This window comes from Haliotis rufescens, unplaced genomic scaffold (genome assembly GCF_023055435.1).
Source record: "Haliotis rufescens isolate VD_foot unplaced genomic scaffold, xgHalRufe1.0.p SCAF_1, whole genome shotgun sequence".
In the NCBI taxonomy this organism is placed as follows: Eukaryota; Metazoa; Mollusca; class Gastropoda; order Lepetellida; family Haliotidae; genus Haliotis; species Haliotis rufescens.
The window spans coordinates 19,769,442-19,794,913 of NW_025963779.1; the positions used below are offsets into that span (position 1 = coordinate 19,769,442).

General features: G+C 39.3%; 1 protein-coding gene across 3 annotated transcripts in view; it reads left to right on the forward strand.

The window, feature by feature from the left end:
* Positions 1-25,472, forward strand: part of LOC124113391 — a 91,109-nt gene that overhangs the window by 21,279 nt on the left and 44,358 nt on the right. Inside the window, exons 3-6 of one of the 3 annotated variants that reach the window (XM_046473704.2) lie at positions 10,257-10,300; positions 12,319-12,393; positions 13,375-13,506; positions 20,538-20,613. In XM_046473704.2, coding sequence (XP_046329660.2) covers positions 10,271-10,300; positions 12,319-12,393; positions 13,375-13,506; positions 20,538-20,613 — 313 coding nt within the window. In that variant the 5' untranslated portion in view covers positions 10,257-10,270. The other 2 variants (XM_046473705.2, XM_046473707.2) reach the window with 2 other exon arrangements.

Sequence of the window (25,472 nt, forward strand, 5' to 3'; positions counted from 1 at the left end):
TGTATATTGTAGGGTGCAGTCAGTCAACTTCACCATACATACCACAGTGGTCTAGAAGCAATGGAAGTCATGGTGTCTAGGCTAGGCAAACCAATACTGTATGTTGTAGGGTGCAGTCAGTCAACTTCACCATATATACCACAGTAGTCTAGAAGCAATGGAAGTCATGGTGTCTAGGCTAGGCAAACCAATACTGTATGTTGTAGGGTGCAGTCAGTCAACTTCACCATATATACCACAGTAGTCTAGAAGCAATGGAAGTCATGGTGTCTAGGCTAGGCAAACCAATACTGTATATTGTAGGGTGCAGTCAGTCAACTTCACCATATATACCACAGTGAGATACTGTGTCAGTCCAGTGAGATACTGTGTCAGTCCAGTGAGATACTGTGTCATTCCAGTGAGATACTGTGTCAGTCCAGTGAGATACTGTCAGTCCAGTGAGACACTGTATCAGTCCAGTTAGCAAGTGATCTAACCTTGAAGCTCCTTTTGATAATATATACTATTCAAAAGAAGTTAAACTCCCGTGAAGATTCCGGGTTAGAATTGGTCTTCAGCAACCCATGCTTGTCATAAGAGGCAACTAACGAGATTGGGTGGTCAGGCTCGCTCACTTGGTTGATGCATGTCAATCCCAATTGCCTAGATCGATGCTCATGATGTCAATCACTGGATTGTTTGGGCCAGACTCGATTATTTACAGACTGCCATCATATAGCTGGAACATTGCTGAGTGTGGTGTTAAACAATAAACGAACAAACAAGTTAAAGAACACCCAACTCTTTCATAATGCTATAGTTAATCTGTGATACCATGACAGATTATCTATAGTAATATGAAAGAATCGGGTGTTCTTTGAACTTCTTATGAGTAGTATACATGGAAAGAAAGGTTTGACATAAGTATGCCAGACATAAATATGTCTATCATAAGTCTAACAGGTAATTGGCCTTTCTCGTATCTTTAGTCAGTGATCTGTGTTAAATGGATAAGCCTTTTATCTGCCGGGTAATCATGGAGCCAGTCTAGACATTTTGGCAGCCATGTTTATGTTCTGATTCACTCTGCCGTACTTGACCTCACGGATGTCACTCAACAGAGGTCAAGTAATGGGGAAGAAGAGGTGATAGTTGGCATTGGTACAATGTGAGCTTCCTGAAACAACTTGCATTATCTTTAAAAAAGGTGATAGAAATTTCAGAATGCTGCATTTTGAACTAGAACAATAGTCCCATGGTCCCATTGAGACTTGATAATGTGTAACATGTCTGTAGGGCTAGTAATTGCTAAAATTTGGATGCCTCTACAGGGTTTTACGCAATGCACAAATGTGCATCCTGTTAGCACAAATGTAGATAAAGGACTCAGAAAAGAATATACAGCATCCTGAAGGACGCACAATAATATTCATTGTACCTCCAGTGCATCAAGAGCAGTTATGAGTCATTTTCAAAAGATGTCACTATTTCTGTCCGAACCCATTACAAAATTTAAAAAAATATATATTGACATTGCAATTTGTTCAGATTATCACCTGCAAAGTAATGCATCTGGTAAAACGGTTATTTTCAATCATTGTGTCATATTATGTGTTTTTGATGCGTTTTAAATGGGTAGAAAGTGCATTTTTGGCTGTCCCAGTGCATTTAGCTTCAAATTTGAGAAACTGTCATTTTATAAATATTGGCATATATATAATATTACTGTGGTTATCTTATAAAAACTAGATTCATTTAGGAATTTCAGTGTGTAATTTCAATCTAACTGATATAATTCCTGAATAATAATTATATATAACACCGTCCTTAGATTTTGTGTCTTTCCTGTAACACTGAATAAAACTTTGGAATAATCAATCATCCCCAATGCAAGGATATCAGTACTTTTTGTCATGCCTAGTACCATTTCCTATACAATAGGAGTGTGATGTGCCATGTGCACCAGGAGACAAATAAGCACCAAAAGTTAACCAAAAAGGTAAGGAACTGATGAGTATTTTCATTTCATGTCTTTCCCATTACGCTATGATTCAATGGAACAGATGCAAAATAGTTATTTCAAGTTCCAGGTTTATGTGCCAATTCATGAACAGAAAATTGTGTGAACATTCAGCTTCATGAAGGGACCATTAATTAGTCAATATAATTTTTTATCTAATGATTTGTCTTTCCTGTAACAGTCTTTCCTATAACACTAAATTTTGTTACAGCTGAGACAGATTTTGTTATGGTAATGACTTTCTTCACTTAATAAGCTATAAAGTAAGAAAACTATTACTTTCTGTTCTTTTTCAACATTCCAACTGAATATTTTAATTGAGCAGTTTGAAAGACAAAGTTGTATTTTATTATTTTGAGCAACATTGTCAGAACATATTGTTTTTATAAGAAATGTGTTACAGTAAAGACATATTTTGTTATTGTAATGACATTTTGCAATTGAAAAGTTATAAAGAAACAAAGAAAATTACTCTCTGTTCTTTTTCAATATTCTAATTAATTATTTCAATCAAGCAGTTTGTAGGATAAACTTGCACTTCATCATTTTATGCAAAATTATTGAAACACCTAATTGTTATAAGAAATGTGTTACGGCAAAGACAGTTTTGCTTCAGTAATGACATTCTACATTTCCATAAGACAATCAGAATCAAAGTAACTACTCTCTGTTATGTTTGATGATATATAGTACTAAAGGGATCAATGAGATTTTAGTTACTTGTTCCTAAGCTTGCTAAAATAAGTGTTTATGATTTCGGAGTTAATATGGTACCATGGTTATAGAAAAGACTAACATTACATTTAATATAGAATCATGGCAGTGATCATGAAGTACCTAATAGCTTATGGGTATTTTCTATTTTAAAAGGTCAAACAAGTTTTAGAATACGAGTTTTGGAGAAAAACATTTCTTCACTGCACTAAAATTCAACTCTCCACGCTTCTTTATTTTCTGAAAAGGTCTTTGTTGGCAAAGACAAACACTCAAGTATGATAATGTATAGATTTCATTACATCATCAAAATAATTTGAAATTCACTAATGCTGATTTCATGAAGGTTTACTGAATAGCAATGTGTGCTTGACTGGAATACAAAGCAACTCCAAAGTGGAATTTCAGAGTGGAGCTGTACAACTAAATTAACCATGGCAATGAACAAATGGTGAGCTGTATCCTTGTACTGTGTTATCAAATGGTAACTGCTCACCATCATGTGGCAGTGTACTTGCTTTTGGGACAGTTAACAGAGCAGCAGAAATGACAGTGAGAGTAGTCTCTGAACTTGTTGCCAATGAAGCCAAAGATCTTGATGGAAATTTCCAGTCTCAAGGCATAAAGGAAGGATGTCAGTGTAAAGAGACATAACTTGCCACGTCATTATGCTCAGTATTCTGACATATATGTTCTAGGAACTTGTCTCACTGACAACATAGTCAAAAGCATATTTCGACTCAAAACCCTCAAAGTGAAGAGGGACAAGTCTTTTATGGGAATCTGGAAAATTCACACTTTGGCCAATGTTTTGAACAGACCACTATACACAGTCTACCCCAAATGTGGTTAGTGAAGGGGAGAAGGTGAAAGCTGAAGATGCTGTTAGAGATAGAGAGAAAGTGAAGATGAAGAGGCTAGTGATGGAGAGAAGGTGAAGGCTGAAGATGAGGCTAGTGATGGAGAGAAGGTGAAGGCTGAAGATGAGGAGGCTAGTTATGGAAAGAAGGTGAAGGCTGAAGATGAGGCTAGTGAAGGAGAGAAGGTGAAGGCTGAAGATGAGGCTAGTGATTGAGAGAAGGTGAAGGCTGAAGATGAAGAGGCTAGTGATGGAGAGAAAGCGAAGAGTGAACACGAAGAGGCTAGTGATGGAGAAAAGGTGAAGGCTGAAGATGAGGCTAGTGATGGAGAGAAGGTGAAGGCTGAAGATGAGGAGGCTAGTGATTGAGAGAAGGTGAAGGCTGAAGATGGGGAGGCTAGTGATGGAGAGAAGGTGAAGGCTGAAGATGGGGAGGCTAGTGATGGAGAGAAGGTGAAGGCTGAAGATGAGGAGGCTAGTTATGGAAAGAAGGTGAAGGCTGAAGATGAGGAGGCTAGTGATGGAGAGAAGGTGAAGGCTGAAGATGAGGAGGCTAGTGATGGAGAGAAGGTGAAGGCTGAAGATGAGGAGGCTAGTGATGGAGAGAAAGCGAAGAGTGAACAAGAAGAGGCTAGTGATGGAGAAAAGGTGAAGGCTGAAGATGGGGAGGCTAGTGATGGAGAGAAGGTGAAGGCTGAAGATGAGGAGGCTAGTGATGGAGAGAAGGTGAAGGCTGAAGATGAGGCTAGTGATGGAGAGAAGGTGAAGTCTGAAGATGAGGCTAGTGATGGAGAGAAGGTGAAGGCTGAAGATGAGGCTAGTGATGGAGAGAAGGTGAAGGCTGAAGATGAGGAAACTATAGTGGTGGAAAGAAGGTGAAGGCTGAAGATGGGGAGGCTAGTGCTGGAAAGAAGCTGAAGATGAGGAGGCTAGTGATGGAGAGAAAGTGTAGGTTGAAGATGAGGCTAGTGATAGAGAGAAGGTGAAGGCTGAAGATGAGAGGCTAGTGAAGGAGAGATGGTGAAGGCTGAAGATGAGGGGGCTAGTGATTGAGACAGTCATCCCAAAGTTACAGAAGACTCCAGAATCATCTCATTGTGAGGTTGACATTAACATTTGGTCTACAGTTAAAAGCCACTATGAAGGCGTATAATGTCTTGGGAAGTCAGCTATAATCTTTCAACTTTCTTCCTAGATGGCTTGATGTTTCAAGTGTTGCATTCCAGGTTGTAGTTTAGATTCTTACTTGCAGTTGAAAGTTGTGTTCTAATTGTAGGTCATGTGTTTTCTGACATTTTCTGAATTGTTCATTCTACAAGTTGACCAAGTCTTTCTTGGTTTTCAGTATACCTCGATTCGTTTACCAAATACTTTCAGTGTTTCACAATATTAGTAAAATTAATACTCAACCTCAAAAACTTTGGATTTGATTGTTGATCATAGAAACCATAAAAAGACATGAAAACTATTCTCTAAATGTCTTTCATGTAACAAAATGTTGTCTTCACCATAACTGTCTTCTATCACATCAATCTGGAGATTTCACAATGAGATGGAAATATAACTATAACTACATCTGGTGGTACCCCTGTTTGGTAAACCTTTGTTTACTTATGATAGTGAACTAACTAGGCTGACCAAAACTTCGTTTCACATAGTCAGTACTGTAACATCTTAAGTCTTTCCTGTAACAGTTATAATGTAGGTCATAGGTAACATTCTTCATATTAATCATTTAAAAATATAAATATCACAAACATGTGCATTGTTATTCAAAGTAACACATTTTCTATTACAGTAAAAATGCGGAAACTGCTTTGTGATCTAAAATGTCATTGTATGGTAATTTGTTCTGTCATGTAACAAACTTTTGTCCTTACTGTAACAGATTTTAGAATTTATCCTTCAAAAAGTTGGAATAAATTTATCAATATCACTGAAAAAGATAATGACTGGTATTACTTTTGCAAGCATTATTATATACATGAGAAACATTTAAGATAATCTTTACCACTCTTTTCATACTGATGATATGAATTTGCAATGTCTTTTCTGTAACAAATATAGTCAATCCTGTAACATGCATGTCTTTCCTATAACGCACTCATTTAGAAAATATATATATCTTATTATGTCTTTAGTTTCTGAAATGAGACATAAATTGATCACAGTTTATCTTTGTTTATCAAATAAAAAACCTCCAAAAAATCTTGAAAATTTAGAATCATAATATTTATGTTGAAGGGGCAACAGTAGAATCATAGAATTGACACTGAGTACATATTGGTCATTAAGAGACTAAATAAATGCCCTTCATCCTCACTTCAAGTTTAATATAGAAAAATATGAAGAAATAAATATGTTTCGTATGTGCTTTTTGCATTTTCATGAATTTCAAACCAAAATAATTCACACAAACATTGTTATGGGAAAGACAAGCCAAGTTTCAGTTGCCATGGTAACTGGTTATTCCTCTTTCTTAAAAGCATTATTAAGACTTCCATTTGATGTTACTGACAGCTTCAGATATTTGTTACTCCATTTAAACCAAAAAAAGATATTACATCAACCATTGGACAACCGTGACAGCCTTAGAAATTGGCCCTAGTCCTATAGTCCTGGACAAACTGCCCAATAGTTAAGGTATCATAATGACTAGTAGAAATTGGCCAGTTTTAAGGTTTTTTCCATATGTTATCATTATGAGGACTAAAATGTTTCTACTGCTGCATGTTCTAGTGGATAAAGTATCTGCCCAGGGAGTAGAAGGTCAGTGGATCCCAGGCAGTGTCATACCAAAAGACGATGTAAGATCATGCTTGTCGTTTCCTTCCTGATATGTCAGTATGGATTGAGAAGTCGCTGTCAACGCTGTATTTTCAAAACCATTAGCTATGGTACCCAGTGTGCAGGATGGTCCAAGTTGTGCTGAAGTACATCTTCATCTTATCCAGTTATCAGTTAATATTGATGCCAAGTGATTTACCAAAGTTCTTTTATTGAACCAGCTTAATTTGGTCTTTAAGTTTCAGTAGAATAATGCTCCACCAAATCTCTGTTATGATCATTGACACAGCTAGTTTGATCAATCCTATTCACATGAAACTTCTATAAGCAAGTGCTACACCCTGTTATCATGGTCATCATGATTACTCATGTGTGCCACAATTCTAGAAATAGATATTATAATAATAGGCTATCTATATTGCGCACACCGCTTAGTTGCATGCTCAAAGCGCTATTATTACCCTGGTCACTGCACTCAAGAATCATATTCAGCTCCCTGGGGAGTATACAACCTAAGCTGCCTGTTAGACGCTAGAAGGTTAGCATCCACTGCCATCTCATCCTACTAGGTACCCATTCACTGCTGGGTGAACAGAGGCACATTTCGAACAGTCACTTGCCCAAAGAGACGCTACATGTGTTACATGTGCTTCAGTGTGGGGCAGGACTGAAGCCCTAGAAACTCACAGGAGCTAAGCTGCTGAAACGCAGTCACCCATCCAAGGATTCTCCACCACAGACTTTGCTTAACTTCACCTGATTTGTGACCTGTCACCTGTGTACTGTGCGAAGGACCACATGCCACCATTGGCGATATTGTTTTCAACCAATGATTGAAGATAACCAAAGAAACACCCCCTACAGTTCATCATACTTTTGTGTTGATTTTTGTTGTTATTCTCCATTCTCAGCAATATTCTAACTGTAGGACAACAGCCTGTCAATAATTGAGTCTGGATCAGACAAACCCGTGATAAATCTTATGAACCTGATCTACACATTTAGCGTGCTATCAATCAAGTCACAGCCTGACCACCCCATTGATTGATGTTTTTTTATTCAACGCTACATACAGCAATATTAACCAGGTATATGACCGCAGTGTGTTAATAGTCAAGTCTGGACCAGATGGTCCAGTGGTTGACATCATGAGCATTTTTTTACTTATTTGGAATAGGATGACATGCATCAACCAATCAGTTAGTATGACCACCAAATCCTGTTAGTCGCCTCTTGCGACAAGCATGGGTTTCTGAAGACCAATTCTAACCCACATTTTCACCAGCCATTCGATATGTTAAGTTGTCGTGTATGACTCGCATAGGCTGCTGGGAACGTGCTAATTCAGGAATTTGTGTTGATTTGATATCAATCAAATTGTGAATTTGAAAATTTTTTTTGTAGATTTTACATACATATATTTTGAGATTTGGTTCTGCTATGACATTTGATGTTCTCAACATTGTCATCGAACAATCTCAGAACAGGTATCAGCTAAAATTGGATTCTTGAACTAGATCCCAGGAAAGTTTCTATACATAATTAAGTTGCAACTGTGCAGAGAGGGCTCTGAATAGGACCATTTGAGAACTCCAGTCAGCATGTTCGAACATGTTACACATTCAATTTGGTATGGAAGGAGAAGCTCTAGGGAATTATTGGCATTACAAAGTGGTAAAAGGGTACAAAGAGGGGTGTGGCAGTTGTAAGTATGTGGAACATAAGGATGTGTACGGTATTGCATGGATAGGCCCCTACAACATAAGAAGGGTTTGTTGTAAACAGAACTGTTGCCTCATCTGTCCTTCATGATTGTCAGTTTGAACTCGTTTATCCCCTGATTTGGCCTTTTCATATTTTTGAAAGGTATGAGTCCTAGAAAAACAGAACATTTCAAATTTAAGAAGTTAAAATTATTCTTATAGGAGTTTTTAGTTTTAAGTTCCTATGGTAACAGTAAGTTATGCACTGCTGTGTGAGGCCACAATGTTGAGCAGTCAGGACAGAAAGCATGCATTGAGTCAGCTATCCTTACAATGCCTTACATGTCTGTTGTACATGTTGAATGATTTATTCCATGCAGTATTATAGCTTCCTGGACATACTTGTCTGCCTTGGTCTTTTGATATGAAACATGTCAGCAATGTACAGTGATGTATATAAATCTGAAGTTACAAAATGCATAGCCTGGTTTTACAGTGAAGTTTGACAAGATCAACCTTGATTTATGTTTGCACATCTTCAATACTGCAGCAATACAGTTAGGATGCATAGCCAGATTCAAGAGGTAGCATATGATGGGTATGAAATTGTTTACATTTGGGCATAATCAGGATAATGCAGTAGCCAATCCTTGAAGCAAACAGTGTCATGGTATCATCATCAATCATCACCAATCATCATCCATCATCCATCATCATCCATCATCATCAATCATCATCCATCATCATCCATCATCATCAATCATCATCAATCATCATCATCATCCATCATCATCCATCATCATCCATCATCATCCATCATCATCCATCATCATCAATCATCATCCATCATAATCCATCATCATCAATCATCATCAATCATCATCCATCATCATCCATCATCCATCATCATCCATCATCATCAATCATCATCCATCATCATCCATCATCATCAATCATCATCAATCATCATCCATCATCATCAATCATCATCCATCATAATCCATCATCATCAATCATCATCAGTCATCAATCATCATCATCATCCATCATCATCAATCATCCTTCCATCATCCATCTATCATCCCATTTCAGGTGTATTGCAGGAGTATTGCCAAAAGTGGCGTAAAACCACTCACTCACTCGCTCTGTTTTCTAATCATTGGGACCAACTGTTGGCCTCTAAAACGCCTCATTGCATCCCTGCTCACTATATTCACACAGCTCTAGGCTTTCTCATCATTGGGACCAACTGTTGGCCTCTGAAACACCTCATTACATCCCTGCTCACTATATTCACACAGCTCTAGGTTTTCTCATCATTGGGACCGACTGTTGGCCTCTGAAACACCTCATTACATCCCTGCTCACTATATTCACACAGCTCTAGGTTTTCTCATCATTGGGACCGACTGTTGGCCTCTGAAACACCTCATTACATCCCTGCTCACTATATTCACACAGCTCTAGGTTTTCTCATCATTGGGACCGACTGTTGGCCTCTGAAACACCTTATTACATCCTGCTCACTATATTCAATAGGGCTGGGACAAGTCTAAATTTACTCCCCGGGTACCCACCCCACTATAGGTCGGGTACCCGATGTAGGTCTCAAGAGATAGGTACAAACTATCTTATTGGGAAAGGTTTGACTTGAACCCTGGCAAAATTAATTAAGATTCACATATAACACAATCTTGTCATGCATACACTGAAGTTGACTGATGTTTTATCTTTACTCAAACATATTAATAAATGAGAAGGAATGGGTGCATAGTCCGAAAAAATACAAACATTAGTGACTTGTAGTGTAACCATAGAGTTCTAGATAATTTTTGTCATTAAACAATATATCACATGACTCTAACCACAGGTCCGGGTAGTCCCGTGGGTACCCTGGTTCTACGCAGAACCCACCCAACCCGAGTACCCGAGTTACCCGTCCCAGCCTTAATATTCACACGGCAAAAGGCGACTAACGGGATCGGGTGGTCAGGCTCGCTGACTTGGTTGAAAAATGTCATCGATCCCAAATGCGTGGATCGATGCTCATGATATCAATCACTGGATTGTCTGGTCCAGACTCGATTATTTACAGACCGCCGGCATATAGCTGGAATATTGCTGAGTGCAGCGTTAAACAACAAACCAACCAACCAATAGGTTTTCTCATCACTGATTCATTTTATTCCAGTGAGACGTTTATCAATGCCAAGTTCAATTCAAGTCCAACAGCAGGTAATTGGTTGAAGTTATTTAATTACAAGATGGTCCATTTCATGATAATTAGCATGCATGTTTCCTTGGATTGGGTTTGTGTTGTACTTAATGTTGGATGGCTTCTGTCTAGAAAAAAATGGGCCTCCTGATTTAGGCAAGAAGAAACTTGTAACTTAGATGATAATTCACCCTATTAAAGTGAGCTTCTGTACCTGAGGTGTCTGGTTTACCAGTAATGTGAAACTTTCAGTTGTCTTTTCATGTTTTAATAATGTTAAAATGCAATTTATATTCTTACTATGTGTGTTTATCCCTATTTCACTCGTGTGAATATTATATGAACACATGTGTTTGAAAGTCAATTTTGAAAATCAATTTTGAAAATACCGACTTCACATTTTCGGAATAATGCCATATCAGTACATGTGATTTTCAGATGCCAGGAAGGACATTTGTGTTGACATTCCATTTGTGGGAATGTCAGAGATCTCTTCATTTGCCTGCTTACATTATTCAATATTTTTCAAGGCAAACATCGCCTCGTGCAAATATTGTTGTAAGGCATGACTAAGTAACTGCATTATTCATGGTGAATGTGATCCCTGCAGATATTGGCTCTGGTGATGGAGGCAGTAGTCCTGTCACGCCGGCTGTATTTACACTCTCATCATATAAGACCTGCTTCACCAAATGCTTTGATCACAACGGAGAAAAGTTTCATGTCATTTTCAAGATTTGTACCTGACACTAGGATTAGAAAAGTAATTTTACTTTAGGCTCAGGGAAAGATTACGTCAAACTTATCAAGTGACGGGTTTTGATATTTTTAATCTTCATGATGAAAAGAGTTTGGTTTTTTTATATTATTTTTTCATCATGTCCATATCCTGAGTAACTGTCCCTGTCTACCAGTAGATGCCAGTAGATGCAAGTAGATGTCACATGTGTTATGTCAGACCTTCAATGGCAACAGTCGTCGAACCTCCTCACCTTTGTGAGTTCTCCTCACTCAATAGCTATTTTTAGGCTCTATACATATGATCATCTTTTCCTGTTTTATTGAGACTGGTTATCTTGACATGGTTTTATTGACCTACTTTACTCTTGTGGAAATAACACTGAATTGGCAGATGAAGTGTATTCCATGACCTGTGTCAGATCAATGTAATACTGCATTTATCATTTGCAGTCATCTCTGGGCATTGTAGATGAGATTATTTGAACTTTTATGACTATTTTATCAATATTAAAATATTCAAATGTAAATATCACTTCAAAACCAAATTTCTTTTTTGAAGTTTGATGATATCAGTAGCTATTTATCTAGACCTGCTCAGAGGCTGAGTTTCAGCCAAAAGCCCACTGCATAAAATGCAATAAAACAATTACTCATACATTATTATGGCTTTATAGGCTGTGTATTAAAATTAGCATCGATTTTGAAGGCTTGTACAGGGGGGTCGCCTTATACGTGAGGTTGCTTTATAGATATACGGTAGTTGTAACAAAAGTCTTGAATTTGCTGAGGTACTTTGTATTTCATTTACAACAGGTCCAAATTAGAGGAAGAGGCTTTTGTGCTTAGTTGTGCTTGAATGCCATGTTAAAATACCTCTGAATTTAAGTAAAGAACTTCAGTAACAATATCATTTTGAAAAAAAAGAAGACATTTTTCCAATTTGTCTGCCTTGGGCAGTTACTGATAAGACAAAAACGAAAGATAGATATGTAAAGACTTTTAGAGATGTTCAACATGCCCGAGGAGCTTCTTCCGAATGTAAAGGACCACAGGCTGTCATTTTGGTTTTTGACATTGGAAATATGTATTGTATTGTGTATTGTTTGATTTGTTTGAAAGCTGAAAAAAGCCATATCTTTGAATAACTTCAGTAAATAAAAAGCATATTATTAACATGTTCTTATCAGGTTATTTCATGTATATTTGTTATTCTCCGGTTTGTTTGTTGCCATGATATTTTCTCTCTAGTTAGTAGAAGACACTTTGTGTAGATATAACTTTGTTCTTTCTGTTTCAGGCTGGTCCTCACATGCTTGTAGCTCCCCGTCCTCCCAGCAAGCCCATCACATCCTATCTCAGGTTCTCTAAGAAGGTACATTGTAGCCCATCACATCCTATCTCAGGTTCTCTAAGAAGGTACATTGTAGCCCATCACATCCTGTCTTAGGTTCTCTAAGAAGGTACATTGTAGCCCATCACATCCTATCTCAGGTTCTCTAAGAAGGTACATTGTAGCCCATCACATCCTGTCTTAGGTTCTCTAAGAAGGTACATTGTAGCCCATCACATCCTATCTCAGGTTCTCTAAGAAGGTACATTGTAGCCCATCACATCCTATCTCAGGTTCTCTAAGAAGGTACATTGTAGCCCATCACATCCTGTCTTAGGTTCTCTAAGAAGGTACATTGTAGCCCATCACATCTTATCTCAGGTTCTCTAAGAAGGTACATTGTAGCCCATCACATCCTGTCTTAGGTTCTCTAAGAAGGTACATTGTAGCCCATCACATCCTGTCTTAGGTTCTCTAAGAAGGTACATTGTAGCCCATCACATCCTATCTCAGGTTCTCTAAGAAGGTACATTGTAGCCCATCACATCCTGTCTTAGGTTCTCTAAGAAGGTACATTGTAGCCCATCACATCCTATCTCAGGTTCTCTAAGAAGGTACATTGTAGCCCATCACATCCTATCTCAGGTTCTCTAAGAAGGTACACTGTAGCCCATCACATCCTATCTCAGGTTGACCGAAGTGGTAAACGTCTGAGACCTGCATAACTTCGGGCTTTCGTCCCACATTAAGCTGACACGCTGTGATATAACTGGAATACTGTTAAAAGTGGCGTTAAACCCAACTCACTCACTCACTCACTCACTTATTGGTACAAACAGTACACTATTGTAAAGGATGCAAAAGGCTGAAATAAAACTGACCAGCAAAATTTTGTGCTGCCAGTACTATTGTTATGAAATGCATCTGAATCAATGTAAGATTTCTTGTTTGATCTTTACACACCTTGTGTTCACAAAGTCTCTGTTTGTGTTGAGGTGAGCCATGAAATGTTGTACATTGTAGATATGGGAGAAGGTGAAAGTTGACCGTCCCAATGCTCCAGTATGGGAGACCAGTCAGATCATTGGACAGATGTGGAGAGGTCTCAGTGACGAAGAGAAGCGAGTCTATGTTGCTGAGTATGAAGCTGATAGGGTGAGCTGACACATTGTGTGTGACTATTGGTTGTGTGTTGACAGCATGTAGGTGATAACTTGGTGTGATATGGTGTGTTTTACATGTGTGAAGATGATAACTTGATGTCATGTGGCGTGTTTTATATGTTTGAAGTTGATAACTTGATGTGATATGGTGTGTGTAACATATGTGTGGAGGTGATAACTTGATGTGATGTGGTGTGATAACTTGATGTGATACGGCGTGTGTTACATGTGTGAAGGTGATAACTTGATGTGATGTGGTGTGATAACTTGATGTGATATGGTGTGTGTTACATGTGTGAAGGTGATAACTTGATATGATACTGAGTGTTTTATATTTTTGAAGGTGATAACTTGATGTGATATGGTGTGTTTTAATGTTTGAAGGTGATAACTTGATGTGATATGGTGTGATAACTTGATGTGATATGATGTGATAACTTGATGTGATATGCAGGGGTAGATTGTACAACACATTTGCAAGTAGCCAGCAGGGCTTGCTCCTTACAAAAGTCACTGGCCCTTCTCCAAAATAACTGGTAACTGGCCTACAAATAAATGGGGGAAGCCACTAAGTGGCTGAACCTGAGGTCGAGTGGCCACCTATTGGGGTTCTGAAAACTCCTCATCGCTAAAACGTCTTTTCCTGCACTCTGAGATTAAATCTTGACTTCCATTTGCCTCATTTTGTGGTGATTTATGAGCTAAGAAGATGTTGTACACAATATTACCAAGTGGAAGCTGGTTGTCATTCTATCGAGATGATTGACATGTATCTTCACATCCCCCCTAAATATTTTCTAGTCGAAATTACGTGATTCACAAGTCCAATTAAAAGAATTAAACATACATGGAGAAGAAGTAAGATGAGTTCTATGGATGAACAACTTCTTTATTACAATTAGTGCGACGTTTCGGTGTAGATCCTAACACCTTTATCAAGCGAGTGATGGATAGGGCTAAACAACATAGGTATACATACACTTATTGACATCTAAGTTGTTACAGTGACTAGTTGATGGACACAGAGAGGTGATTAAGCTAATTGGAAGCCAGTGGATGACTAATGAACACAGAGTATACAAGCAGAGTAAACAAGCAGACTGATGGAGATGATGGAAGCCACTGTATTAATTGGATGGACAAAGGGATTTAGCAATTAGGTGATGGTAAGCAGGCGGGATGTAATAGCCTTGGTCTCTGTTCATTGCTGGCTGGATCCTTTTGATGTGGATGGCTTCTAGGAGTTTCCTGATTTTGTAGTCTGATTGGTTGTTGGCCAGGATCTTGATGTTGTTCCACTGGATGTTGTGATCGGGGTGGGTCCGACCACACCCAAACCCACCCCGATAACAACATCCAGTGGAACAACATCAAGATGTATCACATTCACACGTGTGTAACGCACTTTACCACACAAACTTCTCACCTTCATGCTCAATCAACACACAGAAGTATATTCATGTATCACATTCACACCTGTGTAACTGACTTCACCACACTAACTTATCACCTTCATGCCCACTCAACACACACAAGTATATTCATGTATCACATTCACACGTGTGTAACACACTTCACCTCACAAACTTCTCACCTTCATGCTCAATCAGCACACAGAAGTATATTCATGTATCACATTCACACCTGTGTAACACACTTCACCACACAAACTTCTCACCTTCATGCCAACTCAACACACACAAGCATATTCATGTATCACATTCACACCTGTGTACACACGTGGGAATGTGATACATAAATATACTTCTGTGTGTTTGATTGAGCATGAACGTGAGAAGTTTGTGTGGTGAAGTGCGTTACACACGTGTGAATGCGATACATAAATATACTTCTTTGTGTTGAGTGAGCATGACGGTGAGAAGTTTGTGTGGTAAAGTGCGTTACACAGGTGTGAATGTGATACATGAATATACTTGTGTGTGTTGAGTGAGCATGAAGGTGAGAAGTTTGTGTGGTGAAGTGTGTTACACAGGTGTGAATGTGATACATGAATATACTTGTGTGTGTTGAGTGAGCATGAAGGTGAGAAGTTTATGTGGTGAAGTGTGTTACACAGGTGTGAATGTGATACATGAATATACTTGTGTGTGTTGAGTGAGCATGAAGGTAATAGGTTTGTGAGGTGAAGTGCATTACACAGGTGTGAATGTGATACATGAATATACTTGTGTGTGTTTGAGTGAGCATGAAGGTAATAGGTTTGTGTGGTGAAGTGCATTACACAGGTGTAAATGTGATACATGAATATACTTGTGTTTGAGTGAGCATGAAGGTGAGAAGTTTGTATGGTGAAGTGTGTTACACAGGTGTGAATGTGATACATGAATATACTTGTGTGTGTTGAGTGAGCATGAAGGTAATAGGTTTGTGTGGTGAAGTGCGTTACACACGTGTGAATGTGATACATGAATATGCTTGTGTGTGTTTGAGTGAGCATGAAATGAGAAGTTTGTATGGTGAAGTGTGTTACACAGGTGTGAATGTGATACATGAATATACATCTGTGTGTTTGAGTGAGCATGAAGTTCAGAAGTTTGTGAGGTGAAGTGCATTACACACGTGGGAATGTGATACATAAATATACTTCTGTGTGTTGAGTGAGCATGACGGTGAGAAGTTTGTGTGGTAAAGTGCGTTACACAGGTGTAAATGTGATACATGAATATACTTGCGTCTGTTGAGTGAGCATGAAGGTGAGAAGTTTGTGTGGTGAAGTCAGTTACACAGCTGTGAATGTGATACATGAATATACTTGTGTGTGTTGAGTGAGCATGAAGTTCAGAAGTTTGTGAGGTGAAGTGCATTACACGGGTGTGAATGTGATACATGAATATACTTGTGTGTGTTTGAGTGAGCATGAAGTTCAGAAGTTTGTGAGGTGAAGTGCATTACACGGGTGTGAATGTGATACATGAATATACTTGTGTGTGTTGAGTGAGCATGAAGTTCAGAAGTTTGTGAGGTGAAGTGCATTACACGGGTGTGAATGTGATACATGAATATACTTGTGTGTGTTGAGTGAGCATGAAGTTCAGAAGTTTGTGAGGTGAAGTGCATTACACAGGTGTGAATGTGATACATGAATATACTTGTGTGTGTTGAGTGAGCATGAAGGTAATAGGTTTGTGTGGTGAAGTGCATTACACAGGTGTGAATGTGATACATGAATATACTTGTGTGTGTTTGAGTGAGCATGAAGGTGAGAAGTTTGTATGGTGAAGTGTGATACATGAATATACTTGTGTGTGTTGAGTGAGCATGAATGTGAGAAGTTTGTGTGGTGAAGTGCGTTACAACATGTATGAATGTGATACATGAATATGAACTCCTCAAAAAAAGAAACGCAAATCCAGATTTGTATGAGGAAGGAAAATACATTTATACGAGGAACCGTACAAGGTACTGAGCCAAAATGTTGTGGAGAGAACACTTGGTGATTGTAGTCATCTCAGTTATCGGTACGTAAGTGAAGGTCAGCTAACATCAGTTTCGTGTATGTTCCCCGTTGGAATCGATAGTGGCCTGACATCTGCTGCCCATGACATTGCTCAGTGAATGGTATGTCAGAGACTTACATACAAATCTTGTCGATAAAGTTTTTTGACATGATGATAATATATTTAAAAATCCTGTGATGTTATTATAGTTGAAAAACAAAAGTGTTGCTGACCAAATTGGATAAAGCCGCTTTTCATAAAACAGTGCAAGAAGGTTTTGCAAAGTTGTTGGTTGGCATGTTGGCTTTTAAGTCATCTAATACAGCTTCTATACCCCTGGAGTCGGCAAAATTCTATACAGTTTAATATATATTGTTAATGTCTACTTTTGTTTCGTCACGATATGGCTGAAATATTGCCGATGTGACGTTAAACTTTAACTCACTCTGACTCTATACCTCTGGCATTCATGGTAAATGTGTCTGTATGAATGATTCATCGTGAAGGACACCCTACATCACTGACAGTTTCCTTTCATCTGTTTCAACTGGCAAACGAATGAGCAGTCTAAACGTAAACCATGTTCTGAGATATGATGTCCATTATGGCTTAAACTGACATGTTAATTATCCAACTTAATGCATGTTAATTTTTATCTCTGCATAGAAAATGCACAATAATAGTGTCTTCTGATATCAATGTTTAAATTATTTGTTCATAAAAAAACTCAATAGCCAGATATGTCATAAAGATCTTTTTTGCTTGTAATTGTTTGAAAGGTATATCACCAAACAAAATGAAACTTGTGTAAAATTTATCAATTCAATAAATGGGCTCAAAATTACAATCAGAATATTTTATGGTTCATCAGCCAATGGCACAGGATATGATTTATTGCAGTTTGATATCTGTTCTGTTCAGTTTGAAACCTTAAACACTTTGCCAAAGGCTGATAATCTTTGTCATGTGAGTAATAAGTTTATTTAAGATGCCAATTTTATTACAATTTTTTTTTGTAGGAGATCGTTTGAAATTATTTCCATCTGTGAGCATGATGGCCGCTTTTCCTCCCCAGAAACATATCTCAACCTAATTACTTTTTTCAGTGTAGTACACAAATATTTCCACATTATTAAAGACAATTGTTATAGGATCTCATCTAGTGTGTGAAAGGATCGCAAGCTTGTTAATGTTAGGTAGGAATCCAATCTGAATATTCAGTTACCTAGGACATTGTTCACCTTTTTGCGAACATCTGGTGTCATCACTAATTGATAGTAGTCTTAAACACATGCTTATGAGAGTCAGAACCGTACAGTGAACTGAGGTTCTTAGCCGAGGATTTAGAGATTGGATAAAGGGTTTAATTGTTTGTATTTTGTACATAGAATGAACAGGAAGAGCTTTTCCCCAGAATGTAGTAAAACTTAGGTTATGGGTGCTTGTCATTTCTTAAAGTGCAGTTTTGAATTAGGGTATTGTTTCCATGGGATGAATGGCAGAGTATTCAACAACATCCTATCATGCTTATAACAGTAAGCAAAGCCCTTCCTGTGAAGGGTGGTTCGGGTAGCCCAGTGGTTAAAGCGTTTGCTCGTCTCGCCGAAGACCCGGGTTCGATTCCGCACATGGGTACATTGTTTGAAGGCCATTTCTGGTGTCCCCCGCCATGATATTGCTGGAATATTGCTATAAGTGGCGTAAAACCATACTCACTCACTCACTCACTCTTTGAAATTTAAAGATAAATGATCAAATGCAAACACAACAGCCTTTGTCTTTCAAGTTTTGTATGTGCAAGTATTTAAGTTATATGACTGCCTTCAATTTGATTTTTGAAATATTTCTGTTTTGTTTAGCCATTTTTGATTATATACAATATTCTTTGTCATCACTTTGCATCTGATTATATGTGTACTAATGACTGACTGCATGGTTAGTATGGTACTGCAATACTAGTTGGATGGTGATAACCCATTACATCAACATATGACAGTGCAGGAAATGTTTTTCTTCATTGATAAATTTTTGATGTGGTAAATTTGCATTCATTTTGTGAATGTTCAGCAGAAATTAATTTACCGTGTTTACAGGCAATTTACAGGTTACATCAATAGAATCTATTATTGTCAATAGGTATTTACGTTTTAATACTGGTCAGCAAGTGATTGTAAGATGTAAATATGGATTGAGATCCGACTCCATGACATACCGACTGCTTTATCCAAATGAAGTGGTTAGCTTTATGTTTTGGATGCCTTTTGACCGAAATTGGAAATTACTTTGAATGCACATTAAGAACAAAAAAATCAAAATTCAATCTGAACATGCACCTTGACAAGCCATGCTGAGAGTAGGGATCACCAAGTGGTTTGTGACTTCCCTTTAAAAAATGACCCCACTTTTTGTCACGATCTTCATTTTTGTCAGCTTGAATGAACATTGATGATAGGTTAACTGCATGTTCAGAATATTGACCACAACGGAGGAGTTGGATTCCCAGTAGCATGAAGGCAAATCGACTTTAGGGAGTCTTTGCAGGGTCAAGTAAATGTGCATACCTGGATCTATCCTGCCCAACTAGCACCGTCAGCTGACTGCCAGTGAACATTGGCTGGAACAGACTCAATGAACCCTAAAATGTGAGAAGGATCAAGGACATCACACGTTGATATTGTTGCATGGTTTCTGAGAATGAAATGTTGGAGTGAAGGTCAAAGTACATATTGTCAAGGAGACCATATCATCCATCACAAGCAATACATGTACCACAGAACGGAATGCTGTTGAAAAAGATGAAAAGATGCATGTATGGCAAAAAGATGCATGATCTGTAGCAGCGTATCTGTATGATGAAGACTACATGAAAACTACAACATTTGCCCATTGTTGGGACTGTCAAACAATATTCTGTGTACAAATGTTCGATGTATTTCAAAATATGTTATGCTTTGAATATACTGTTATATGAAAGGTGCTTATTAAATCACCATGCTAACGTAGCTGTGTTGTCAAATTAAATATTACACATTGCATTGTGTCGTCTACGTAGATTATATGTACTAACAGCATATTTGGCCAGTGTTTGAAATTAAGGGGTCGCTTGAATTTTGCTGTTGTAGTATTTGAATCTAAAGACCATTTGAATCTTCAAGTTTTCAACAAAGGGTTACAACAAGACCCCTTGACTTGCTTAATTTCAAACCATGCTTTCATAAACATATTTAACCCAACAACAGACTGTCTCCATGCAGAAAGAAGAAGGTATATGTTATTCATTAACACCTTCAGCATGCAGCACATGTATGCATGTATCTATGTTGTGGGCCAGTTCTTTAGAAGGAACAGATGAAGATACTAGAAGATGCTGGATGATCCTGGATGATCCTTAGATATGATGAATATCAACGTCATCGCCATGTCGGTATAGTGCAGAATGTGATAATGCTTTACTTATTCTGTGATGTGTACATTTGTGTCTGTTGTGGTCCAGATCTGTACAGTTTTCGTCTTGGAACTATGGGAGGTAGCATAAACATGTGAGTCACCACTCTTTTTTTTGCAGGAGGAATATAAGAAGGCATTTGAAGCATACCGGGTTGCTTTAGCCGATTACCAGGAAGCTGTAGGGGCTGCCCAACGTAAGCTCAATGTCTCCATGCTATCATTTAGTTCCTTGCTGTTTGGCAGTTGCAAGTTTTTAGTTTCCTCCCAAGACCCAGCTCCATGTAAAGTACCAGTTCTTACAGTTTATGTTGTTCATCTTGCTGTTGTTCAGTTTGTCATGTCGTCACTGTATGAAGTAATTGTATGAAGTAGTATTTGTTTTATAGCAGATGAGTACACCCAGTTGTTACGCCGTCATGAATGTATTTCTAACTTCCTGATAATCAAAGAATGTGATGTGTAACAGTCAGTATGTAAGATGACTGAACTGTTAACTTGGTTAATATTTATTCGAGATCATGAAGATGTCATGCCACGGGTGGCCCAGTCGTCCAAGGCATTGCGATTCACTCTGCAGCGTTGCGTCCCTTGGGCAGGCCAGAAACCTATGATTGTAGATTTGAATCCCTGTTCACCCCGATTATGTTTCTAGGTTTGTCAGCACCACACCCGTGCTCGTGGTCTTTCACCGAAGTGGTAAATGTCTGAGACCTGCATCACTTTGGGCTTTCCTCCCACATTAAGCTGACACGCCATGATGTAACTGGAATACTGTTAAAAGCAGCGTTAAATCCAACTCACTCACTCGTTCATGCTTACAAATGTTACTCATCTTGACATGACATTTGAAGGTGTGGTTGGTGTGTCCTGCACCTGACTTTCACTCTGTCATGCTTATCCTTGCTCTCCTTGTGGTCAAGTGGTAGAGTGTCCACCCAGAGAGCAGAAGGTCCGGGGTTCAATCCTAGGCCGCGTCATACCAAAAGACGTCAAAAGATGGTACTTGTTGTTACCCTGTCTGACGCTCGGCATTAAGGGGTTACAACAAGGACTGGTCGGCTCGGGATCAGTATTCTGTGTCTGAGTGGGGTATTCATATCTCAATGCTTTAGCACTATAAATCGGCATCAGCACACACACCACACACCACACACCACACACCACACACCACACACCACACACCACACACACCACAATGCACGTCGCTATAAAAGTGCATTCTTGGACGCGACATTAACCCCATTTCACCTCACCTCACCTTGTTTTAGACCCAGACTCTACTTTTCCAATTTGGGTCGCCATTTATAACAGGAAATAGGTCAACTGACAAAAAACATTGAGCATTGATGGCTTCTATGATCATGAACTGAAAGTGTCTCATTCAGATATTGCCTTGATTGTCATACATCTGCACATTGAGTCCTTCAGCATTTTCACAAGGACAGGCACAGTGACATGTTCATATGGTTCTCACAGTTCTCTTCATGAATCCTGTGTATTAAAAGCCAATGTTAGCCAGTGGTCTAGAAAAAACAATCGCTGCAGGCAGAGGTGTTAAATATTATGGCTGGCAGTTTGGTTGTCAGTATTAAAAGGTTTTTAACGTTTTCCTAAAATAGATCTTCTTAGGATCTTTATGGTGCAATGGGACTGGTCACAGCATTCCATGTGTCATAATTGAACTGGGAGATCACACAACAGATGTACTTTGAAGCTCAACTCACAGTCACTTCACTTAAAGAAATACAAGGTCTGAAATGATTGGATATTTCTGATTACTTGACTTTTTGTCTATGATTCTGTGCAGCTTTTCTTCACATCAGAGATGACTTTTTGAGTTTCGCTCTGATCACAAGAAACATATAAGCAGATGTCCTTAAGTTGGCATCTTGAGTTGGAATGAACTCCAGGGTGATCTAGTTGTTAAAGTGGGAGCAGTGAAGCCGGGCATATTTGGCAGTTGACAGACTTTTGAAAGTTTTATGCCTCTGAGCATTGAGCCCTCAAGTGTACTAAGAGTGACTGGATGGTGGTCCTTCTGGGCAGTATGGCACCACCATGTTCAACAAGAGTGACTGGATGATGGTCCTTCTGGGCAGTATGGCGCCACCATGTTCACCAAGAGTGTCTGGATGGTGGTCCTTCTGGGCAGTATGGCCCCACCATGTTCACCAACAGTGACCAGATGCTGGTGTTTCTGAGCAGTAATGACACTGCCATGTTCACCAAGAGTGACTGGATGGTGGTCTATCTGAGCAGTAATGGCACTGCCATGTTCACCAAGAGTGACTGGATGGTGGTCCTTCTGAGCAGTAATGGTACTGCCATGTTCACCAAGAGTGACTGGATGGTGGTCTATCTGAGCAGTAATGGCACTGCCATGTTCACCAAGAGTGACAGGATGGTGGTCCTTCTGGGCAGTAATGGCACTGCCATGTTCACCAAGAGTGACTGGATGGTGGTCTTTCTGGGCAGTAATGGCACTGCCATGTTCACCAAGAGTGACTGGATGGTGGTCTATCTGAGCAGTAATGACACTGCTATGTTCACCAAGAGCGACTGGATGGTGGTCTATCTGAGCAGTAATGGCACTGCCATGTTCACCAAGAGTGACAGGATGGTGGTCCTTCTGGGCAGTAATGGCACTGCCATGTTCACCAAGAGTGACTGGATGGTGGTCTATCTGAGCAGTAATGACACTGCTATGTTCACCAAGAGCGACAGGATGGTGGTCTATCTGAGCAGTAATGGCACTGCCATGTTCACCAAGAGTGACAGGATGGTGGTCTTTCTGGGCAGTAATGACACTGCTATGTTCACCAAGAGTGACAGGTGGTGGTCCTTCTAGGCAGTAATGGCACTGCCATGTTCACCAAGAGTGACCAGATGCTGGTCTTTCTGGGCAGTAATGACACTGCTATGTTCACCAAGAGTGACAGGATGGTGGTCCTTCTGGGCAGTAATGGCACTGCCATGTTCACCAAGAGTGACTGGATGGTGGTCTTTCTGGGCAGTAATGGCACTGCCATGTTCACCAAGAGTGACTGGATGGTGGTCTATCTGAGCAGTAATGACACTGCTATGTTCACCAAGAGCGACTGGATGGTGGTCTATCTGAGCATTAATGGCACTGCCATGTTCACCAAGAGTGACAGGATGGTGGTCCTTCTGGGCAGTAATGGCACTGCCATGTCACCAAGAGTGACTGGATGGTGGTCTTTCTGGGCAGTAATGACACTGCTATGTTCACCAAGAGTGACAGGTGGTGGTCCTTCTAGGCAGTAATGGCACTGCCATGTTCACCAAGAGTGACTGGATGGTGGTCCTTCTAGGCAGTAATGGCACTGCCATGTTCACCAAGAGTGACTGGATGGTGGTCTTTCTGGGCAGTAATGACACTGCTATGTTCACCAAGAGTGACAGGATGGTGGTCCTTCTGGGCAGTAATGGCACTGCCATGTTCACCCAGAGTGACAGGATGGTGGTCCTTCTGGGCAGTAATGGCACTGCCATGTTCACCAAGAGTGACAGGATGGTGGTCCTTCTGGGCAGTAATGGCACTGCCATGTACACCAAGAGTGACTGGATGGTGGTCTTTCTGGGCAGTAAGGCACTGCCATGTACACCAAGAGTGACTGGATGGTGGTCTTTCTAGGCAGTAATGGCACCAACATGTCCACCAACAGTGACCAGATGCTGGTGTTTCTGAACATTAATGGCACTGCCATGTTCACCAAGAGTGACTGGATGGTGGTCTATCTGAGCAGTAATAACACTGCCATGTTCACCAAGAGCGACCAGATGCTGGTCTGTCTGAACAGTAAGACACTAGGGCTGCAACGATACAGGAAGGTCACGATACGATAGGCATCTCGATATTCTGGTCACGATACGATACGTATCTCGATACGCAATGATAAAAAAAACAAACTTAAAGCATGTCAAGATTGAACCTTTCATGATTTTGGAACAGTCAAAATTATTTTATAATAACAAGACTACTGAAGTTGTTCAGCTTCAAAGTGGAACTTTCTCTAACTTTCCCTAAAAACAATTCAAAGTTCAAACACCAGAAAATAATTAATGTGCTCCACCAGTGATACAAATTTTGATGCAATGGTTGAAGAAATTGTATCTGAATTTATTGTTTTATCAGGAATAATATATTCCAATATCGTGTTACCTTAGTTGCAGCTTTTACTATATATATATTTAAAATTATAAGAACCACAAATGTAGCATTTTGGTACTGGTGATTGCTGATGCAGGATATTTTTACGTATGGAACAATTTGACCAGTCACCCTAGGGACTTCCTGTGCTACATGTATTTCGATTGCGAAAACGTTATGTTGACATATATTAGCCAAATTGCCACAAATATGACTTTTGACGAGTCAAAGTAGGGCATTTTTAATATATGTATCCATTCTCTAGCAACTAAAGTTCGTTTCAATGCGTCAAAAGCGGTAATCTGACCATGGTTGCTGTATCTCTTCACACACGATTTCACCTAACTTAATGAAAACAATATTAAATGAAATTTTGAGTAAAATTAATAAAATATATTACAAACACAAGTCCAGATATATAATGAACACGTTTTAATAACAAGATAGTATAATAATGGTATAGAATTGGGTACTTCAGTTCGGACTTGCTGACTTGTATTTCCATTTGCTTGCGGGGATCAGCTGATAACGTTTAATGAGATGGGGAAAAACATCTGTCGGTGTAAAACCTGAGCTTATTAAAGATGTAAGTACGTTTTTGGGAGCCATGCGTTACCGTGCGCTATAACCAAGTTAGCGGTTTATTGAAAGGCACAATAGCGAGGAAACGCTGTACTTGAGATTTGCGTTCCGTATCGTGGTGTATCAATAAATGGGCCCACGTTTATCGTATATCGTATCGTGGGTCAAGTATTGCGATGCATCGGAATATCGGTGTATCGTTTCACCCTTATAAGACACTGCCATGTTCACCAAGAGTGACCAGAAGCTCGTCCTTCTGAGCAGTAATGGCACTGTCAAGTTCACCAAGAGTGACTGGAT